At 35.2% G+C, this 20,545-nt stretch overlaps 1 protein-coding gene and 1 non-coding gene across 7 annotated transcripts in view; both read left to right on the top strand.

The window, feature by feature from the left end:
• Positions 1–19,915, top strand: part of Lrch3 (leucine rich repeats and calponin homology domain containing 3) — a 123,586-nt gene extending 103,671 nt beyond the window's left edge. For 3 of the 6 annotated variants that reach the window (XM_077795358.1, XM_026394247.2, XM_026394239.2), the window contains 3 exons: positions 410–547; positions 9,702–9,779; positions 16,607–19,915. In XM_077795358.1, the coding sequence (XP_077651484.1) occupies positions 410–547; positions 9,702–9,779; positions 16,607–16,732 (342 nt within the window). In that variant the 3' untranslated portion in view covers positions 16,733–19,915. Of the gene's footprint in view, positions 1–409; positions 548–6,247; positions 6,275–9,701; positions 9,780–13,530 lie in introns of all 6 variants that reach the window. The other 3 variants (XM_077795357.1, XM_026394223.2, XM_026394232.2) reach the window with 2 other exon arrangements.
• On the top strand, positions 7,406–7,464 carry LOC113188289 (small nucleolar RNA SNORD43). Its single transcript, XR_003301525.1, has one exon. It is a non-coding gene; the product is annotated as a small nucleolar RNA SNORD43 (small nucleolar RNA).
• Positions 19,916–20,545: the final 630 nt, after the last annotated feature.

Raw genomic sequence — 20,545 nt, 5'->3', positions numbered from 1 at the left:
CTGAAGAAATTCTTTTCAACTTTTTACTGAAAAAATTGAGATGGGTTATTCTTAGCCCTATGCATTTGAAATTATTTTCATTTCCTTTCTGCTTCATATTATAACAAAATCTTATAATAATAATTTATGTGAACACACACATATACATATACACTTATGTGATAAGAGGTTAGCTATTTTATTTTGAAATCAAAAGAGAATCTAGTCTTTGTTTTCTTTTTAATCAGAAAATGGTATATGAATTTCTGTTGTATTTGGCACTGTGGCCTGGCTGTCGTATGTATGTACATGTATGATCTCCTTATTTTTATCTTGATTTCCAACTAAGTGTATTCCATTGTAACTCCATTATGTCTTATGTGTTAATCAATCTTCAATTACTATATTACATGTTTTCCTATTCTGCCAGCATATAGAGTACCGACTAAAAGTATCTCTGCCTTGTGATCTTGGAGCAGCTCTAACTGATGGTGTTGTTCTTTGCCATTTGGCCAATCATGTGCGTCCTCGATCTGTCCCAAGCATTCATGTTCCCTCACCAGCTGTGGTAAGTATATAATGCTAAAAAGCAGTGGCTATTTATCAGACATTCATTAAGCATAGTGGCAGTCATTTTGCTGAAGTTAGGGATGCAAAGGGTCCAGTCCCTGCCTTCTTGATTTCACTTCTAAAGAAAAATAGACATGTTAACAATAATTTTTAGTAATCTAATAAATGTAAGATGTATACTATGAAGATACAAAAAAGAACCAGTTAACAGCCTAGAGAGTTCAGGGAAGCCTTCCTAGAGGAGGTGAAATTTGAACTAATTTCTTGAAGTATGAGTAGGAATTTGCAAGCAATACAGAGAAAGAGAAGGCATTCTGGGCACAGTATTCCTAGATTCAAAAGCTAAAGAAATGGGCTAAAAATGTAGCTCTGTGGAAAAGCACTTGCCTAGCACGCTCAAGGGAATCTCTAGCATTACGGGAGCTGGGGGTAGGAGAGCTAAGGAAGGTCATGATGTATTCAAGGAATTGTTAAATTGTTCAGAATAAATCATACACTGAGTATGGCAGGAGTTGAAGAAGAGAGCTGAGCCCTTATGAAACATGTGAAGGAATTAGAAGTTTATCTTAGGGGAGATATTGGGGAAAAACTGAAAGAATTTTTTCCATATTTTACATATTTACACATATGTAACAAAATCTTATAATAATAATAATTTTCCATATTTTACATATTTATACACCCTGATTATATATAATGGTGGTATTTATTGTTATATATTTGTCCATGTATATAATATAGCAATATAATTTTGCTAGTTTCATTCCCCAGTATTTCTCCTTTTCTTCCCCTTTTCCTTCCCCCTGGTTCCTTTTGTCTACTCTTATTGATCTCCCTTCTATTTTCATAAGCTCCACCCACCACTTTCTTTTCCATTTTTCTCTCTAGTTTCCACATATGAGAGAAAACATGTGACCCTTAACTTCTTGAGTTTGGTTTATTTCACTTAACATAGTGTTCTCAAGTTCCCTCCATTTTCCTGCCAAAGACATAATTTCACACTTTTCTTTATGGCAGAATAAAACTCCATTATGTATATATACCACATTTTCGTTATTCATTCATTAATGAATACCTAAGCTGGTTCCACAGTTTGGCTATTGTGAATTCTTCTATTATAAACATGGATATGCATGTATCTCTATAATATTCTGACTTTAATTTTTTAGGATAAATGCTGAGGAGTGGTATAGCTAGGTTATATGATGGTTCCATTCCTAGTCTTTTGATGAACTTCCGATTGATTTCCATAGTGGTTTTACTAATTTACAATCCTACCAACAGTGCAAATATGTTCCTTTTTCTCCACATTCTCTCCAGCATTTGTTATTGTTTGTATTCTTGATAGCTGCCATTCTAACTGGAGTAATAGGAAATTTAAGTGTAGTTTTCATTTGCATTTCCTTAATTGCTAAAGATGTTTTTTTCATATATTTAGTGACCATTTGTATTTCTTCTTTTGAGAAGTTTTTTGTTTTTTGTTAGGGGTTTTTTGTTTTTGTTTTTGTTTTTTATTTATATTTGACAGCAGAATGCATTACAATTCTTATTACATATATAGAGCAAAATTTTTCATATCTCTGGTTGTATATAAAGTATATTCACACCAATTCATGTCTTTATACATGTACTTTGGATAATAATGTCCATCACATTCCACTATCATTTCTAACCCCTCTCTTTCCCTCCCACCCCTCTGTCCTATCTAGAGTTCGATATTCCTCCCTCTCCTTACCCCACTATGAATCAGTCTCCTTATATCAGAGAAAATATTCGGCATTTGGTTTTTTGGGATTGGATAACTTCACTTAGCATTATCTTCTCTATTTCCATCCATTTACCTGCAAAAGCCATGATTTCATTCTCTTTTATTGCTGAGTAATATTCTTGTGTATGTATGCCACATTTTTAATCCATTCATCTATTGAAGGGCATCTAGGTTGTTCCACAGTTTAGCTGTTGTGAATTGTGCTGCTGTAAACATTGACATGGCTATGTTCCTGTAGTATGCTGTTTTTAAGTCCTTTGGGTATAGACCAAGGAGAGGGATAGCTGGGTCAAATGGTTTTGTTTTTGTTGTTGTTCTATTTTGGATTTGGTTTTGAGTGGGTTGTTTGGTTTGTGTTTTCATATTTTTTAATTTTTTTAAAAAAAATTTAGTGTAAAGTTATTTTGGATAGTAATCCTCTATCAGAAGAATAACTAGCAAAGATTTTCTTCCATCCAGTAGGTTCTTTCTTCACATTGTTTTCTTTGGCTATGAAGGAGCTTTTTTAATTTAATGTCATCCCATCTTTATTTATTCTCGACATTATTTCCTGGGCTTTGGAAGTCCTACTGAGAAAGTCATTGCCTGGTCAGGTGCAATGGCACATGCCTGTAATCCTAGCAGCTCAAGAAGCTGAGGCAAGAAGATTGTGAGTTCAAAACCAGCTTCAGCAACTTAGCAAGGTCCTAAGTATCTCAGTAAGACCCTGTCTCTAAATAAAATACAAGAAAGGGCTGGGGATGTGGCACAATGGTTAAGAGCCCCTGGGTTAAATCTGGGTACCAAAGAAAGAAAGAAAGTCAATGCCTGCACTTATGTGTTGGAGTGTAGACCTTATATTTTCTTCTAGGAGAACTAAGACCAGTGTCTGGTCTTGTTCCTAAGTCTTTGATCCTTTTTGAGTTGGCATTTATATAGCATGAGATAGGGATCTAGACTCATTCTTCTATATATGGAAAACCACTTTTCCAAGCACCATTTGTTTGAAAAGGCTGTCTTTTCTCCAGTATATATTTTTTCTTAAGTTGTCAACAGACCTTTATTTTATTTATTTATATTCAGTGCTGAGAATTGAACCCAGTGCCTCACACATGCCACGCAAGTGTGCTACCCCTGAGCCTCAGCCTTAGCCCCTCCAATGTATGTTTGATACTTTTGTCAGATGACTGAATCTCTATGGGTTTGTCTCTGTGTCTTCTGTTTCATTGGTCTATGTGTCTATTTTCATGCCAGTATCATTCAGTTTTTGTTACTATAACCATAGTATAATTTGAAATCATTGCTTTTTATTCATTTATATATGGACACAATGTCTTTATTTTTATGTGGTGGTGAGGATCAAATCCAGGGCCTCATACCTGTGAAGCAGGCACTCTACCACTGAGCTATAGCTCCAGCCCTGAAGTCATTGCTTTTTTGGCTTAGAATTGCTTTGGCTATTCTGAATCTTTTGCCTTTCATGAGTTTTAATGCTTTATTTTCTAGTTCCATAAAGAAAGTCATTGATATTTTGGTGGGGATTGCATTGAATCTGATATTGCTTTGGTAATATGGCAATTTTAACAATATTAATTCTGCCTATCCATGAACATTGGTGGTCTTCCATCTTGTGTCTTCTTCAGTGTTCTATACTTTTCATTGTAGAGTCTTTCACCTCCTTGGTTAGATTTATTCCTAGGTATTTTATTTTTTTCAATGCCATTGTGAATGGAGATGTTTTCCTGAATTCATTTGTTTGTTTATAGCTGTAGATGGACACAATATCTTTATTTACTTATTTATTTTTATGTTGTGCTGAGGATTAAACCCAGTACCTCATGCATGCTAGGCAAGCACTCTACTACTTAGCTACAACTTCAGCCCCTGAATTCATTCTTAACAGATTCCTTATTGGTATATAAGAAAGTCACTGACATACAAAAGTATGTTGATTTTTGTAACCTCCTACTTGGCTAAATTGGTTTATTAGTTCCAGCAATCTTCTGGTGGAGTATTTTGGAATTCTAAGTATAGGATCATATCCTCTGCAAACAATGATAATTTGACTTCTTTTCTTTTTTTAATCACTTTTATTTCCTTTTCTTGCCTAATTTCTCTGGCAAGAATTCCTAGCACCATATTAAATAGGAGTGGTGAGAGTGGATATTTGTGTCTTGTTCCGGATTTTAAAGGAAGTGCTTTCAGTTTTTTCCCATGTATTATGAGGTTGGCTTTGGGTTTTTCATATATAGTCTTTATGATGTTGATGGACATTCCTTCTATCCCTGTTTTTTTCAGTGTTTTTAGCATGAATTAGGGCTGATGTGAAGGATTTTTGTGCATCTATTGATATGACTGTGATTTTTGTCCTTAATTCTATTTTTGTTTTCTTTGGATGCTTATCAGCTCTGGATATTAGTGTCAAAATGACAACCAACAAAAGAAACAGCAGGCTTTGGGTTGATATACCCCTCCTTTTTTTCCTTCAACTTTTTATTACAAAATTTTAGCCCAGAAGTTCTGCTGTCCTGTTTCAACAGTAGGATAACTGTTCAATCCTCAGCACCACATAAAAATATATTAATAAAATAAAGGTATTGTGTCTCAACTACAACTTAAAAGTAAATGTTTAAAAAGAATGTTTAAACCTTCAGAAAAGTTGAAAGTATAATATAGTGAGCACTTAAAATCTTCATGTAGATCTGACATTTATTCAGTTTGCCATATTTGCTTTATCTGTGTGTGTCTTTAAACTGCACCAATTAAGAGACGCAGGTCTCATAACTTTTTACCTTTCAAATATTCCAGAGAATGGTCCTGGTCCACCTTTCCTTTTCCCATAGCTGATAGCCAATGACTGACATAGGACTGAGTCCTCCTATTTCAAGATGAGAGAACAATTCACTTCTGAGCTTCCCATGGGATCATGTTGAAGCTGAGAAGGAGGTAGCTATGAGCCATTAGCAGCCAGCAAGATGGGAAGGGTTAGGGGTAAGGATGGATGTACAGACTAGTAGGGGAACACCAGATGTCAGCATCCACCATAGGTAAATTGAAATTTCTACATTTGCTCTAAGGATATCTTTCATAGCTGCTACTTCATTCCCCCCCCTCCAGTAAAGCAAGAGAGACACACACACACACACACAGGATATAATCAAGGTTCACATTGCATTTATTTGATTGTATTTTCACCCTATTTTAATGACTTTTAATGAATATACCTGCATTTTTAGTAGCTTAGCAGTGTTTACCTTTTCAAAGGTTTGCCCTCTTGTCATTTTCTAGTTGGTTGGTTTGTTATTTAGCAGGCAGTTCCTTGTAAATTCTTTGTTCAGATTGCAGTTGTATCAGAACTATAGATTTCTACATCTAGACATTCATTTTACCACTTTTCCAGATGCAAATCCTTAATCCTTCTCTAGGACTTTGTATTCTTTTAATTACAAAAAAAATTAAGTTATAAATAGACATAATACCTTTATTTTTATTTATTTATTTTTATGTGGTACTGAGGATCAAACCCAGTGCCTCACACATGCAAGGCAAGCGCTCTGCCACTTAGCTACAGACCCAGTTCCTAAAACTTCTTTAACAAAGTCCCAGGTCTGATATGGCCCTTTTTTGTCCAACACATTCAAAAATAGAGTTATACATTTCTTCTAAGGAAAATAGGTAGCTTCTTTTTGTTTAATGACTCTGAGAGCAGGTGTTCAGTTCTCTATAGATAAAGCAAAGTAGTACTACCAAACTAAACTATACTCCCAATGGATTAAAAACCTCCCCATTGGTCCTATAGGTAATGACTAAGAAAACAATGGCAATGCCAGTAAGGGAAGAAGTGTTTGTTCATACTTTCTGTTCTTTCCAGTTTCTGTCAACTGCATTAAGAAAAAAAATTATTCTTTAATTAAAAATAAAAAGGATAAAACTTTCTTTCTTCATTTTCAGGGGAAATACTATCAAGGAGTTAATGTAGTAAGTGGAATTTGAAAGAGTGAATGAGCCTCTTTGACTGCCAGAACACAGTGTTTTCAAGAATGTAATATATATATAATGAGAAAATAAAAGTATTTTATAAATATTTAACTTCTCCAAGAAATAAAATACATGAACCTTCTCCTTAGATAAAGAAATAAGGGTCTAAGATGAGATGAGAACACTTAGAAATGGCCAGTGGAATCAACAACAAAACATACTCATTTATTGAGAGCATGTCAGAGCCAGGCATCCTGCCAGGCACAAAAGATACAGACACAGTTATAAGTGGTTCATTCTCTCAAGGACATTAATTTCTCTTTTTTAAGATTAAAAAAAGGGGGGGTCTTTTATCAAATAGCTTTTTTTGACAAGTAAATTGTTTAATGGGAATTTTTACTTATTTATTTTTGAGGCAGGATGTTTTTTTGCCAGGCTGGCCTTGAACTCCTGAGCTCAAGGGTTCCTCCTGCCTCAGCTTCCCAAGTAGCTGGGGCTGCAGGTGCCTACAACTATGCTCAGCTAGTAGGGAATCTTTCTAGATAATAAAGGATATATATAGTTAAAAAGACATATAAAATTTCCCAAATGAAAAATCTGGGGGTGAAGGAAGGAGTTGGATTTAGCCAGATAATTGTCCACTATTTTAATTAAAAACAAAAACAAGCAAACAACCCTCTTTCAAACTGTGATAACTGTGATCATGATTACTAAGAATAAATCAATATTGCTTTCATGAAATTCCAATTATAGAACTAGTTTTCAGCATAAATATTTACACTTATTTTTCCTTCATATACATTTTCCTTCCTCATAGTAGACAGCTTCTTCCCTTATTTTGTTCTTAAAACCAGCTGCAAGATTTGTAGTATACTTTCTTAGAATAATTTTTGTGATGAGAATATAAAATTAAAAACCAAATACGAATTAAAACTGTAGCAGTTTTTTTATGCCTATATTCATACATGTTAATTTCTTATAATTCTTTGAGAGCTAGCTAATTTCAGTGTATGTACAACTTGAAAAAGAGTTTCTTGATATAGTACACAAATCAGTTTCTTTCCCCAAATTCGAAAAATGAATTTCTCATTATAAAGGGAGGTTTTATATCAAGCATTGTAAAAAAATTCAGATAGATGATGAACTTATTTATGGGCAGACAAAGATTGTGTGCTGTCATGTTCTGATTTGGAGAGAGGAAAATAAATCAGAAAGTCATGTGTCTGTAACTTTTAAGTGTTTGCAACCATTTAAGTTCTAATTCATCTTTCTTGTTATCTTGGGAAAATCAAGATGTTTGATAAAATGCTGTTTAGTTGTTTGGTAGGTGTAGGTGTTAAGGAGTACGATTCACATTCTTACAGGTATGCTGTTGAACCATATCAAAAACCATTACAGCTGGGCCTGGGCACACACTTGTAATCCTAGCAGCTCAAGAGGCAGTAGGATCCAAAGTTCAAAGCCAGCCTCAGCAAAAGTGAGGCGCTAAGCAACTTATCAAGACCCTGTCTCTAAATAAAATAACAAAATAGGGCTGAGGATGTGGCTTAGTGGTCAGGTGCCCCTGAGTTCAATCTCCAGTACCAACAACAACAAAAAATAATGACAAATACGGTGCTGGAAGAGCTCACTGAATGAACCATAAAATAGGAAGACAACCTGAGAAAAAAATCTGAATCAGCCAGGTATGATGGCTCACACCTATAATCCCAGCAGCTCAGGAAGCTGAGGCACGAGGATTACAGGTTTAAAGCCAGCCTTACCAATTTAGTGAGGCCCTAAGCAGTAAAATATAAAAAGAGCTGGGAATGTGGCATTCTTTGAAGAAAACCCAGATATTTACAGATGAAACCTTTTTCCCCTAAAGATGATATAGACTTCCATCTGTTAACTATAGTAATAAAAACCCAAAGGTATGATTCCATGCAAACGTTTGGCTTTCCTGACTGATGCTTGAACATACTGTAAACCAACCAATGAATTTGTACAATTGAATATGTTAATCATTTTGAAAAATGGTATTCATATTTGTTTTCTAATATTATCTTTCATGATAACCCACAGGTGAAAAGCTTGATTGAAACTTTAAATCACTTAATATAACTCTTTATTTCTAGCCATAAGAGATCTTTATAGAAAAACAAGCTTACTAGTTGTAACTGGAAAAATTTCCTATAGGAACCTTTCACACTTTGGAAAATGGGTTCCGAATTGACCCAGTCTTTTTGTTATTGTTGTTTGTACCAGGGTTTGAGCCCAGGAGCTCTCAACCACTAAGCCACAACTCCAGTCCTTTTTTATATTTTATTTAGAGACAGGGTCTTGCTGATTTGCTTAGGGCCTTGCTAAGTTGCTGAAGCTGGCTTTGAACTCCCAGTCCTCCTGCCTCAACCTCCCAAGCCCGCTAGGATTACAAATGTGTACCACTGTGTCTGCTGACCCATCCTTTGAAAATCAAAATTTTTTATAGTTGTAGATGTTCAGCATGCTTTTTTGTTTGTTTGTTTTTAATGCAGTGCTAAGGATCAACCCCAGTGCCTCACATGTTAGACAAGCGCTCTGCCACTGAGCTACAGCCCTAACCTCTAAAACTAAAATGTTTTTTAAAATTCAGATGTTGTCAGTGAGTGAGAACATGATGCATTTATAGTATATTTATGAGTAAAGCTCTGAGGTTTTTTTTCTTTTTTGTTATATTTAATATATACTAAAAGAAAAATGAACCAGTTGTTAATTGTGGATATATTTGAGTGATGAGCAATGGGTAATTAATTTTGCCGTTCTTTTAAATTTATTTAGTGTACATTGTCTGAAAATAGAATAAAATTTAAAACTATCCATCTAAAAATTTTTCTGTTTAGTACTTACCTTTCAAAACTAAAGCAAAATGTTTATTTTAAAAAGTGGCAAACAACCGGGCTTGGTGGCACATGCCTGTAATCCCAGCAGCTCAGGAGGCTGAGACAGGAGGATCATGGGTTCAAAGCCAGCGAGGCACTAACCAACTCAGCAAGACCCTGTCTCTAAATAAAATACAAAGTAGGGCTGGGGATGCGGCTCAATAGTAAAATGACCCTGAGTTCAGTCTCTGGTATACCCCCCCCCAAAAAAAGTGGCAAACAGCTACCCACAGGACAGCACCTATTTCTATAAGCAAAGTTTTATTGGAACACAGCCACAATTAATTGTTTACATGTTGTCTGTGGTTATTTTCAAGCCTGTAGCAGAATTGATTATTTGTAACAGTTCTTATGACTCTCAAGACTAATATTTATGATCTGATCCTCTTTTAAAGAAAATGTTTACTGACCCCCTCAGTCTATAGTGTTGTGAATATATGAATCAATTGGCAAGAGTATTTTTAAAGTTGGTAAATTTTTAGACCTTTCCTGATAACATTATAATTTTCCTCCTTTTATTTTTATAGCCTAAATTAACAATGGCAAAATGCAGGCGAAATGTGGAGAATTTCCTAGAAGCTTGCAGAAAAATTGGTGTACCTCAGGTAATAAATTATCTTTTTTGTATGTGTTGCCTTTTTAAAATAGTTAGGCATTATAGTCCTAAAATCTTATCAGAAATGCACTATAGACTTATAGGACTCTGAACTAAGTTGGTAATTACTAACATGATATTGTGTTATAAGAGTCAATTGATATTCTTTTGATCAATATTTTTATTGTTTTCCTTATTTCCCAGGACCTCACAAAGAAATCATAAATATATAAATTTAAATAATTATATTATAATAAGTAATTAATGAAACATAACTTTCTGTTTTCCTAAACATCCCAACTAACTGTTTGGCTTGTATAAAACTATACAAACAACAGAATTTGTCTTTCAAAATCTCAGAGTGAGAATGCTTCAGTTGGCTTCAGTTTTTAACACCTTCTTTAATACTAAAAATTTTTAATTTAGAAGTAATTTTAGACTTGCAGAAATGTTAGAAAAATAGGACAGAGAGTGTCTATGTATACTTCACCAATATTAACATCTAACATAGGTATGGTACAGTTGTTCAAACTAAGTAACATTGGAACAGTAATACTGTTAACTAAATTACAGACTTCATTCAGATTTTACAAGTTTTTCTACTAAGCTCTAATATCTTAGAGTTTAACTTGCCATTTCCAAGCATCTGTTCTGCTACTAGGATTTATTGCCTCCAAGTTTCTCAGTTATATTAATATTCTTACCCTTCAGTAGTTCAAATAATTAAACTTAATTTATGGATGTAATTAAGGAAAACACCTGGATACACTGTTTATTCAGTTATCTTTTTAAAAAGTAACTAAGGATGACATTCTTAAGGAATATTATATTTAATAATGTGATATGTAGACATATAAAGGAATAAACAACTTGGTGCCATTTGATCCATTGGGGATTGAACCTAGGGCTGCATTTATGCTAAACACATACACTACCACTGCATCACACTCTCGGCCCCTACAATTGTTATATATTGTCCAACTGCCTCTTTTCTATCACCTTCTTTGATTAGCTGTCAGAAACTGGGCTCATCAAGAATGCCATGATCGCTCTCAGAGTCAAGCTCTGTTCTAGTAGTTTTCACAGTGACTTTCTTCACCCAGTTTACCATACGTTTTTCTAACCAGGAACTGAGAAGGCCACAGCATCACTTATCCAGTGAACAACCTTCTCTTTCAGCTCTTTCTTGTGTTACAAAGTAGAAAAGAGTCCAGCTCCCTAGTACATCTATATTAGCCACCATGAATTCACATGATTGTTTTCTTTTATTGAATAGATGGTTGTTCTACTCTTTATTTTGCACTTATTTCTTTTGCTGGCTTTTTTTTTTCCCTCCTTCTTTTTAACTTGAGGTAGAACTGAAGCTTCCATAATAATAAATGTAATCAAAATTTCTATTTTAATATTATTGTTTTATAAATGCTTATCAAGCCATTTTAAATATATTCAAAGAGCATTCATATGGTATCTAAAAAAATGGCATGTTTTTTCTCCATATTAAGAGTTTCTGATGTTCATATGTGCATGTTAACATTCAATTCTTCCTTTCTTTGTACCAAAGATATTCCTACTGATACAAACATGCCTACTACCTACTCTAGTTCCATACCACAGTGTCTTTGCATAAGAGATTCAAAGAACTTGTATTTGAGGCCAGGATCATATATCTAATAGTTACTATATGTTATGTGTTAATAAATATTTTTCTTTTTATCAAGTCCATTAATGTTTTTATTTATTTAATAATCTCTGAAAAGGCAGGTTTGGATGATCTCCAAGGCGCCATGCAGCTCTGTATTCATTTTGTACATTAGTGAATTAGACTTGGACTTGACTGATATAGGTTGGTATAGAGAATGGTAGCCACCGGAAAAAAATAAGGCATGCTGACTTAACTTATATTAAAAGTACTGTTAACCAACTTTTATAAATGTTATACCTTCCCAGTGGGCTTTATAGACCCATCTTCTCTCTCACATTTAAAATCCCTAACCTGGAATTCTTTGAGAATATTCCATCATGCAACAAAGTATAAAAACAGTGTACCTCAAATCATGCATTTAAGCCAGGCATGGGAGCACCCACTAATGTAATCCGAGTGACTTGGGAGGCTGAGGCAAGAGGATCACAAGTTTGAAGCCAGCCTCAGCAATTTAGCAAGATCCTAAACAACTTAGCAAAACCCTGTCTTGAAATAAAAAATAAAAAGGACTTGGAATGTAGCTCAGTGGTAAACACCCCTGGATTCAATCCCCAGTACTCAACAAACAAATAAATATGCATTTTAGTCAGCATTTTCCAAGCATTGGTTAATGTATTTATTATGAGCTGGCAACCTCTGTTTGTACCAGAGCTATGCCATTTCAACCAGGTACAGATAGAAAAAATATAATTTTAAAAGACTGGATTTTTTTCCAAAGTGGTCAGACTGGAGTTCTTAACACATCCTTCCTCCTCTACCAGAAAGAGGAAATGGGCATTCCACATAGACCACCACTTCCTTCTCCCCTTTTGCCTTCCACCCAAGTCCCTGTCACCATACCACCACCACCACCAATTTTAGATGCTTCCTGCTACACTGCAACTTTTGCTAAAAAATTAGTCATTTGTCTAGACAAACTAAGGGAAAATGAATAAATACACAAACTGGTTTAAATACCAATGGGCATTCTCAGATCCCTCTGCCACCCTCTATCTCCTCTTCTTCCTTTGTCCTACTATATTTCTAGGCATTCTGGCCTTCACTTATGCATCCTCACTTGCTCTGTTGGACTTGAAAAGAAAATTGTGTATTTAATCATGATGACTGCTTTTGAAAATTTTAAACAGAAAACTTAATATTATTAACATCTGACAGATTCTATGCCCAGGTAATATGTATAGAGAAAAACAATTTTTCTTAAAGCATTATACAAGTTAAATTATGAATGAACTATGAAAGATTAGGTGACTTTAAATCCTCTGATGAGGTTGAGTATATGGTTATTCACTGTATTACTATGTTTTTATTAAATGTTGCTCAGAAAAACTTTAGTTGATGATAAGAACTTATATTTGAGTCCAGTATCGTATATCCAAGAGTTATTGTATGTTATGTGTTAATAAATATTTTTCTTTTTGTCGAGTCCATTAACGTTTTTATTTATTTAATAATCTCTGAAATGGCAGAGATCTCCAAGGCCCCATGCAGCTCTGTAGTCATTTTGTACATTAGTGAATTAGGCTTGGACTTGACTGATATTTAGAAAAACTTCAAGTCATTCATCACACTTGGCTGCTAGGTGGTAAATGTCCCCTAATTATTTATTAGCTCTCCTCATTCTTTGAACCCTCTTGATTTACCTGACTTCCCATGAAAAGTTCCTCCTGCTCAGCCCACCCCAATTTTTGTCTGTGCTTTCTGCCATTTCCTTCTTCACTAGTGGGGAGGGAAGAATAATTACGAAGGCCCTCCCACTCTCGGGCTTCACACGACTCTAAGCCAGCATCCAGTTCCGTTCAGTGTATCCTCAATGTTCATACTAGTCACCAATAAGCAGATAAGCAAATTTTATTATACTATCTAGTAGTAAATCAATCTCTATACAAAGAAGATTGTAGTTTTGCTTTTTAGCATTTTATTCATCATAAATAAAAACGTTACAGGATGTGTACCTTTGAATGTGATTGAGATGATCATACTGAATTCTATACTCAAATCTGCATTTCTGATCCACTGACTTTGTTTTTCTGTTTTCCTTTCCTGCTCACAATTTGGACAGGACATTCTTTGTTCCCCTTCCGACATCCTTCAGCTAAATCTCAGCGTTAAAAGAACTGTTGAAACACTACTTTCTCTTGGGGCACATTCAGAAGAATCCAGTTTTGTCTGTCTGTCTATCCAACTTCTGGGCTTTGTGGCATTTTATTGTACTTTAATGTTAACTCTCTGTATGCTTTATTACTGGGTCCTCCCCCTGTAGCTGAAAGATTGTATTCCAGTGATTCTCCACTTCATTCCTGTACTTGGCAAAGGAGGTTTGTTGCTCACGAAGACACATTATTTACATATTTCTCCCTGCCCTGGCCTTCAGAGAGCTAACCTTAGTAGATAAGTCCTTCCAGGTCCAGGTGAGCAGCCTGTCACCTTAGTAAGCATTAATGATGGCTAACAGTGAATAAAGGACTAGCATTTTCTTTCCTGGTCATTTATCCATTCTCCTGCCCTGTGGCCTTGTTTCTCTTATCATAAATGCCAGTGCATTTATACTAATTCAATCCTGATTCTGTGGTTAGAAATGTGAGACACAGAACTTTATCTCCAAATGACAAAATAAAATGTCCATCTGGCCATTTTTCCATACTTAACACTACTTGAGTATTAAAACTGTGAGTTACTGAGCATGAGGAAAACAGTGGCACCCTTCTGGATTGGGGGCACCTTGTCACTTATATTACAACCCCAAAATCCTGAATTTGCCCTTAAAGATCTTTCTATGGCTATAATTTCTGGACATTGGAAGGTGCTAGCCATGTAATGTTAATAATTTTAATTTGGTCATAATGTTCAGTTTAAAGATCATATAGGTCCCTAAATTGCTGTTCTGAGCCAAATATGTATATATGCAGTACACATCAAGCAGGAGTAGATACTTGTCCACAGTAACTTTGCTTGTTAAATGTAACCAAAGTTCACTTCTAGAACGCTATTTGGGATTTATGTAAATTCTAATATATTTGAACCATCCTTATAGGTGAATTTGTATATAGGCTGTTGGGGAGATTAAATTGAAGCATTTGGCAGGTAAAGTATTCAGCTGCAGTCTTTGTTCTGTGCCCCCATCAATAAATATTGTCTCTCTTTCAGAATACTTAGTATATGAGCTAATAGACCTTATTCAGATTCTAATTCTCATAATGGTGTTTCTGAACCTTCAGAAATCTTCTGAACTCTGTTAACAAAAGTATGAAGGGAGATTGCAAGGAATGTAACATGCTGCTGAAGAATTCAGCCTGTGGGTCTGATTGCTTGGTTTTCTTCCACATTAAATAGGGCAGTTATTTTAACACTTTTAAAGACCGTGTAATGTTAATACCGAAATATTGAACACTGTGATAACCTCAGTTTTCTACAGTAGTGCCTTCCAGAGTTGGGGGGTTAGTTTGGGCTTGTTTTATATTTAAGATGTCTTAGTCAATGATTATTCTCAGAGTTTTGTCCCTTTAAAAAAATCACCTGTTAAAAAAACACACATGCTCATGTGTGGTTTAGGAAATCAGTTGTGTATTGTCTTGAGAACACACACCATTCCCTCTAAGCAGCTGGAAGTTAGTTGTGTGTCTAGAAAGCATGAGCCACTAAAAGTGTGAACCATGGGGCCGTACAGGTTACATACAGAGTGCTGCTGACAAGAGAGCCCCTAAACAGTCCTGAAGGAAATGCTTTTCCAGAAGCTAAAACACCATGCAAGTTCATTTTTAAACACAGCTAATCCATACTTGCAGTCCTTTTCAAAGTATTTCTACAAAGTTGCTAAGTTCTATTCAGTCAAAAGATTACAATTACCTTGTTTTTATTAAAATATTTAAAAAAGAAAGTAATTATGGAGCACAAGTACCTATAACTGCCTCAAAAATAAATACTTACTATATATTTTATTACCACTGGTTTTTTAAAATATTCTAGTAATATAGTGAGTGCCAATGGAAAGCAGAGAAAAATCCTGTTATTTTCTTTAATAAATACTATAACTTCTCTTTTAATGGAACCAGAATTCTTTTTTTGGAGAGCAATTTCTTTTTTCTTTTTTTTTCCGTTTTTTTTTTCCTGAATATTTAGCCTAAAGAGAAATACCAATGAAACTTTTTTTAAAATTATAGATGGACACAATACCTTTATTTTGCTTATTTATTTTTATGAGGTGCTGAGGATCAAACCCAGTGCCTCACACAGCTGAACCATAACCCCAGCCCTCCCAATGATAATTTTTATGAAAAAAAAGAATTGCCTTTTTCTGTTCTTTATTTACAAAAAAGAATTAACCAAACAAGTTAATGAGGCAAAAACAATTAGCAAACTTGTAAACACTTTTCACATATTGGTCATTATTAGTGACTAAGCTCTCATAATACCAGTGTAGTTAACTCATTAAATTCCAGGCTATGATACATTACCTTTTTAAATACAACTCCTTTTTAATTTTGTAATTCAGATTTCTAATTCAGACTGGGCCTTCTATGACCTATCCAAAATTAGGGGAGAGTTTCTCAAATACATCTAAATCTCAAAAGAGTTTAGATACACTTAATTCTTCCATTTATCCCTGCCTGACCTGAGAACCCAGAATCAGAATTATAATGTAGCTAGTGGGCTTCCCCTTTTCATGCAGTCTAAGTTACATCATGAGCCATTTTGTATTCCCATGTCATGTAATCCCGAAAGTGCTTTCTCCTAAAATGTTGTATCTTTTTAGGCTTGAGCCATCTCATAACTTGGAATTTGTTTTATTATTTTTCACCTGCCCATTGGGCTTTTGCTTATCAGCAATAAAGGATATTGCTTTCACTCCATAGCATACTATTCTTCCTCTGTTGTATGTATAAATGTATGCTGCTTCTCAATTTTCCAGTTTTGAAAATGTTCTGTATGTACTTTTAGTTGTGTTAATAAAGTGACAGTGTCAGGCACCGTCTCTATCTAACTCATATAACAGAGGTCAGTTTCTCAAGTACAGACTTTTCATATCTCACTTGATTATTATGAGGTAGAGAACTACTTATTTTTTACTTTTAGTTCTAGAAGTGATGTTCATCCTTTTTCTCTTTTGTTTTGTTTTATGTTACGTTGTCCCATTTCAGGAGCAATTATGTTTGCCTCTCCACATTTTAGAAGAGAAAGGTTTGAGCCAGGTGGCAGTGACCGTCCAGGCTCTCCTGGAACTTGCACCACCCAAGCAGCAGCAGCACCAACTATCTGCTGTTTAAGGACTCCCAGGACCTTGGCATTGGCCTGACCCAAACAAGGAGCAGGACAACGAGATTGCTGCTGTCAGCCGTCTGATATCAAACAAAGCTCTTAACGTGTTCTTAGAAGGAACTGTTTCCATGATTCCTACCAGGAATGTTTTACTTCATTTCTCCATTTTAGGGGAGGTTATGTCCATTTCCACTGATTTTTTTTTTTTTTTTTTTTTTTGGTTAAGACCCAGTTGGTTTTCTCACATGAAACTTCTCATTATTGAGAACCCAACACTGAAGTCTAAACTGGCTGTGCTTTCCTAGAGGCTTATTTCAAACACCACAGCAAATACCTTCTAAGATATTTGGCTCTCATGAAGGCACAGACATGCTATTATCTTTACCAGTTCCCAAGACATCTAGGGTTCACTGAATTCTAAACAGCTATGCATTTAGAATTTCCTGGAGCATTTGTTAAAATACAGATTCACATTCACTAGGTCTGGGGTGAGGCCTGGAAATCTGCATTTTCAACACATTCCCATTTTTAATTAGTGGAGACTTCTGCTCCAAGCCAGATAGTTGTGTGGTTCTATGGAGGTACTGCCTGCCCCCTGCATTTTTAAGCCACATTTAAAAATCAAAAGCTGTATTATGATGACATAGACTATTCTGTTAAAGGCAAAATTCAAATAATATAGAAGGCCTAGATTTTAAATACCTAAACAGAGAAACGATACTGTTGTATTTGAAGCCAGTGTACTAAGCCTCCCTCCAACTCCAGCCCATTACTACATCAACTTCTTCCTGAGGATGGTTCTATGCATCATCCTGCTATTATCTAAACAAATAAGCACTCTATCCTGGGATTCCAAGTCCTTAAGCTGGTAACATGTACCACTCTGAATCATTTGCATGAACTTCAATGAGCCACCCTTAGCCCCAAGCTGCTCCCAGGACACCTGGACCTGCAGACACATTCCAGTCACAGCAGTGTAACACATCCAGCTCCCCATCTAATGGAAGATTATGAAAAAGCAAATGAAAAGGAAGAAAAAAGCCACATTCTTTATATTCTTACAGGTTAACTGCCAGTTTCCATGACTGAAAGAAAGCACTTAGGGCATCTTAAAAACTGCTTCCTGTCTTTGTCTTACCCTCACTGAGCTCCACCATTAGTGCCTTATATACCCAATTGTGGGTGGAGGGAAAGGACCACTGGCTCACACAACACAAAACCAGGAGCCTTTAATTCAAGTTTAAACCACATAGGTTTTTCTTCCCTGTATTTTGAGCCCTTTTTAGTTGTCAGCGATATCTTTTGCTGTTGACTGCCTTTGTAAACCAGATAAATAGAGTAAGTAAAGATACTAGTTATATAGGGATTTTTTTTCTCTACTTATTAACTATTTTGGATTTTCTTTATCATTGCATGCATTTAACATAAATGTTTTCCTTCTTTATCATGTGAATGCAGCATCTAAAAATAGTTTTGGACAAAATCATTTTGAGTATTTGGTCAAAATAATGTTTGTTTTTTCCTTATTCCTGCACAGATTTGGGTTCATTAGAACATTACCATTTTGTCCAAGTTTAAAATTATGTACCATAGCCGGGCACAGTGGTGCACGCCTGTAATCCCTGTAGTTTAGGAGACTGAGACAGGTGGATTCAAAATTCAAGACCAGCCTTAGCAACTTAGCAAGGCCCTAAGCAACTTAGTGAGATCCTGTCTCAAAAATCAAAAGGGCTGGGGATGTAGCTCAGGAGCAAAGCATCCCTGGGTTCAGTCTCCAATACCAAAAAATATATATGCACACACACATATGTATGTATGTGTATACATGTATATGTATACGACACAAAACCAGGAGCCTTTAATTCAAGTTTAAACCACATAAGTATGTATACATTCATACATATACATATATACACACAAGTGTATATACATATATATTTTGGCACTGGATATATATGGATATGTTACATATATACATAAAACACCTAAACTCCAAAGCCCAATCCTTCGAGGTCCTCACAGAACAAAAGTAAAAATGTCATAAGTGCTTAAGCCAGACCCCATTAGAGTTACAATTCCAAATAGACTCACCAACCATATAACTTGTTTAGCTGTGTTTTTTAACTACAGATATTTTTCCTTCTAGTCAACGTTGAACCATTAAACCTCAGTACAATCTCCAAATTGTAGACTTTAACATATTATATGGTGCATAAGTATAGAAGATATTACATAATGTAGCACTTGCAATATCTGCAACTAATTTTTCTATAGGAATAAGTGGAGCTAGATTTCAACTTATTTCAGATTTTGCACATAATATGAAACCTTGGTGTATTTTTATCAAGCTAATTCAAATTTGTATTTGAATTATTAGAAAAAATGATGTACAGTTTTGACTGAGAATGAAGAAAAATATCAAGTATTGATTTTAAACTGGAAAGAACAATTCAGTTTAACATTCAACCTTGCTAGACTCCAATGTAAGATGAAAGTAGCCTTGTCACACTCCTTCCCAACCTGAAGCAGTGACCTTCCCACTACTGGAAGTGTGAACAGACCAAGTCCTACCTGGTGCAGCCCTTGCCACCCACAGAGATTTTATGTCAGCAGTTTCCAGGGTTCGAAATGCATCTCTGCTTAAACACTTCAAACCAATATTCTCTTGTAATAACTAGGTCTGGAAACATCTCGTGGGAGGAGGGGATTTTATCTGGCTAGAATACAGAGTAGGAAAAGGCTTAGTACTAGGTCACTTTCTTTAACAGCTTTCTAAAATACAGCCTTACACCTAATCAAGGAGTCTGTAATTTCTCTTGCTTCCTCCAGTCAGCAGTGACTAATGATGTGTGATGATACTGATGAGTCTGATGAATTTTTTTTAAACTAAGTTCTTAAGTGGTTATAGAAATGAAGGAAAACATGGATATTTAGAAGCCTTTTTTATATACACATTGCAGTGAGATGGTTTACAGCAGATTTCATTTTATTTCTGAAAATGTTACAAACATGTAATTAGTAAAAGATTTTGTAAAACATTGTCCTATATTTGTATGTAAATATATTGCATAAGTTCTAAGTATAAATATGTCGATATCATGTATGTTATTTTAAATTGCCTGTATGTCACCTTACACATTGACATTAAAATAAAAACCAACACTTTAGTAACTTGTAATAAACATTTGAAAGTGTGCGTATCTAAAGTAGCTTGGTTTCTTTGGCAAAGAAGAATCAAGGAAAGGGTGTCTCTAAATTCTCTGAAGGAACACCAATGAACATAATTTTATTAAAATAGGCCTTTGAAATTAAAATTTACTTTCCTAAGGAAGTGGAGATATCAAGACTTCCCTATAATTAGAGCTGGACAGAAGGATTAATTCATGAAATATGTGACACATTAGGACAACTTTACTCTCAGAAATGATCAGCTGCACTGTACCCAATATTTTGTTTTAATTAATCAAGGCAAGAATGACCTCATGGTCTCATTGTTTGTTTGTTTTGTGGTGCTGGAGATTGAACCCAGGGCCTTGTTCATGCAAGGCAAGCACCCTACCAACTGAGCTATTTCCCCAGCCCTGTCTTATTGTTTTTTAAGAGGGAGAATGACAGCTTTACTATGTGTCAGGCATAGGCTGGGTTTTTACATACTGCAAATTAGTCTTCCAGAAAACCTGTACCTCATCTTTACCATTTGTGGGCTATGTATTCTAACATTCCACTTCAATCTTGTATTTATAACTTATATCCCTACTTATTCCCAGAAAAGCTGTGGGAACAGTTTATCATCATAAGGTGTATATTCCATGCCACCACCA

This window comes from Urocitellus parryii, chromosome 2 (genome assembly GCF_045843805.1).
Source record: "Urocitellus parryii isolate mUroPar1 chromosome 2, mUroPar1.hap1, whole genome shotgun sequence".
NCBI classification, from domain to species: domain Eukaryota; kingdom Metazoa; phylum Chordata; class Mammalia; order Rodentia; family Sciuridae; genus Urocitellus; species Urocitellus parryii.
The sequence above is the reverse complement of the archived record's forward strand: the minus strand, read 5'-3'. Positions and strand labels throughout refer to the sequence as shown.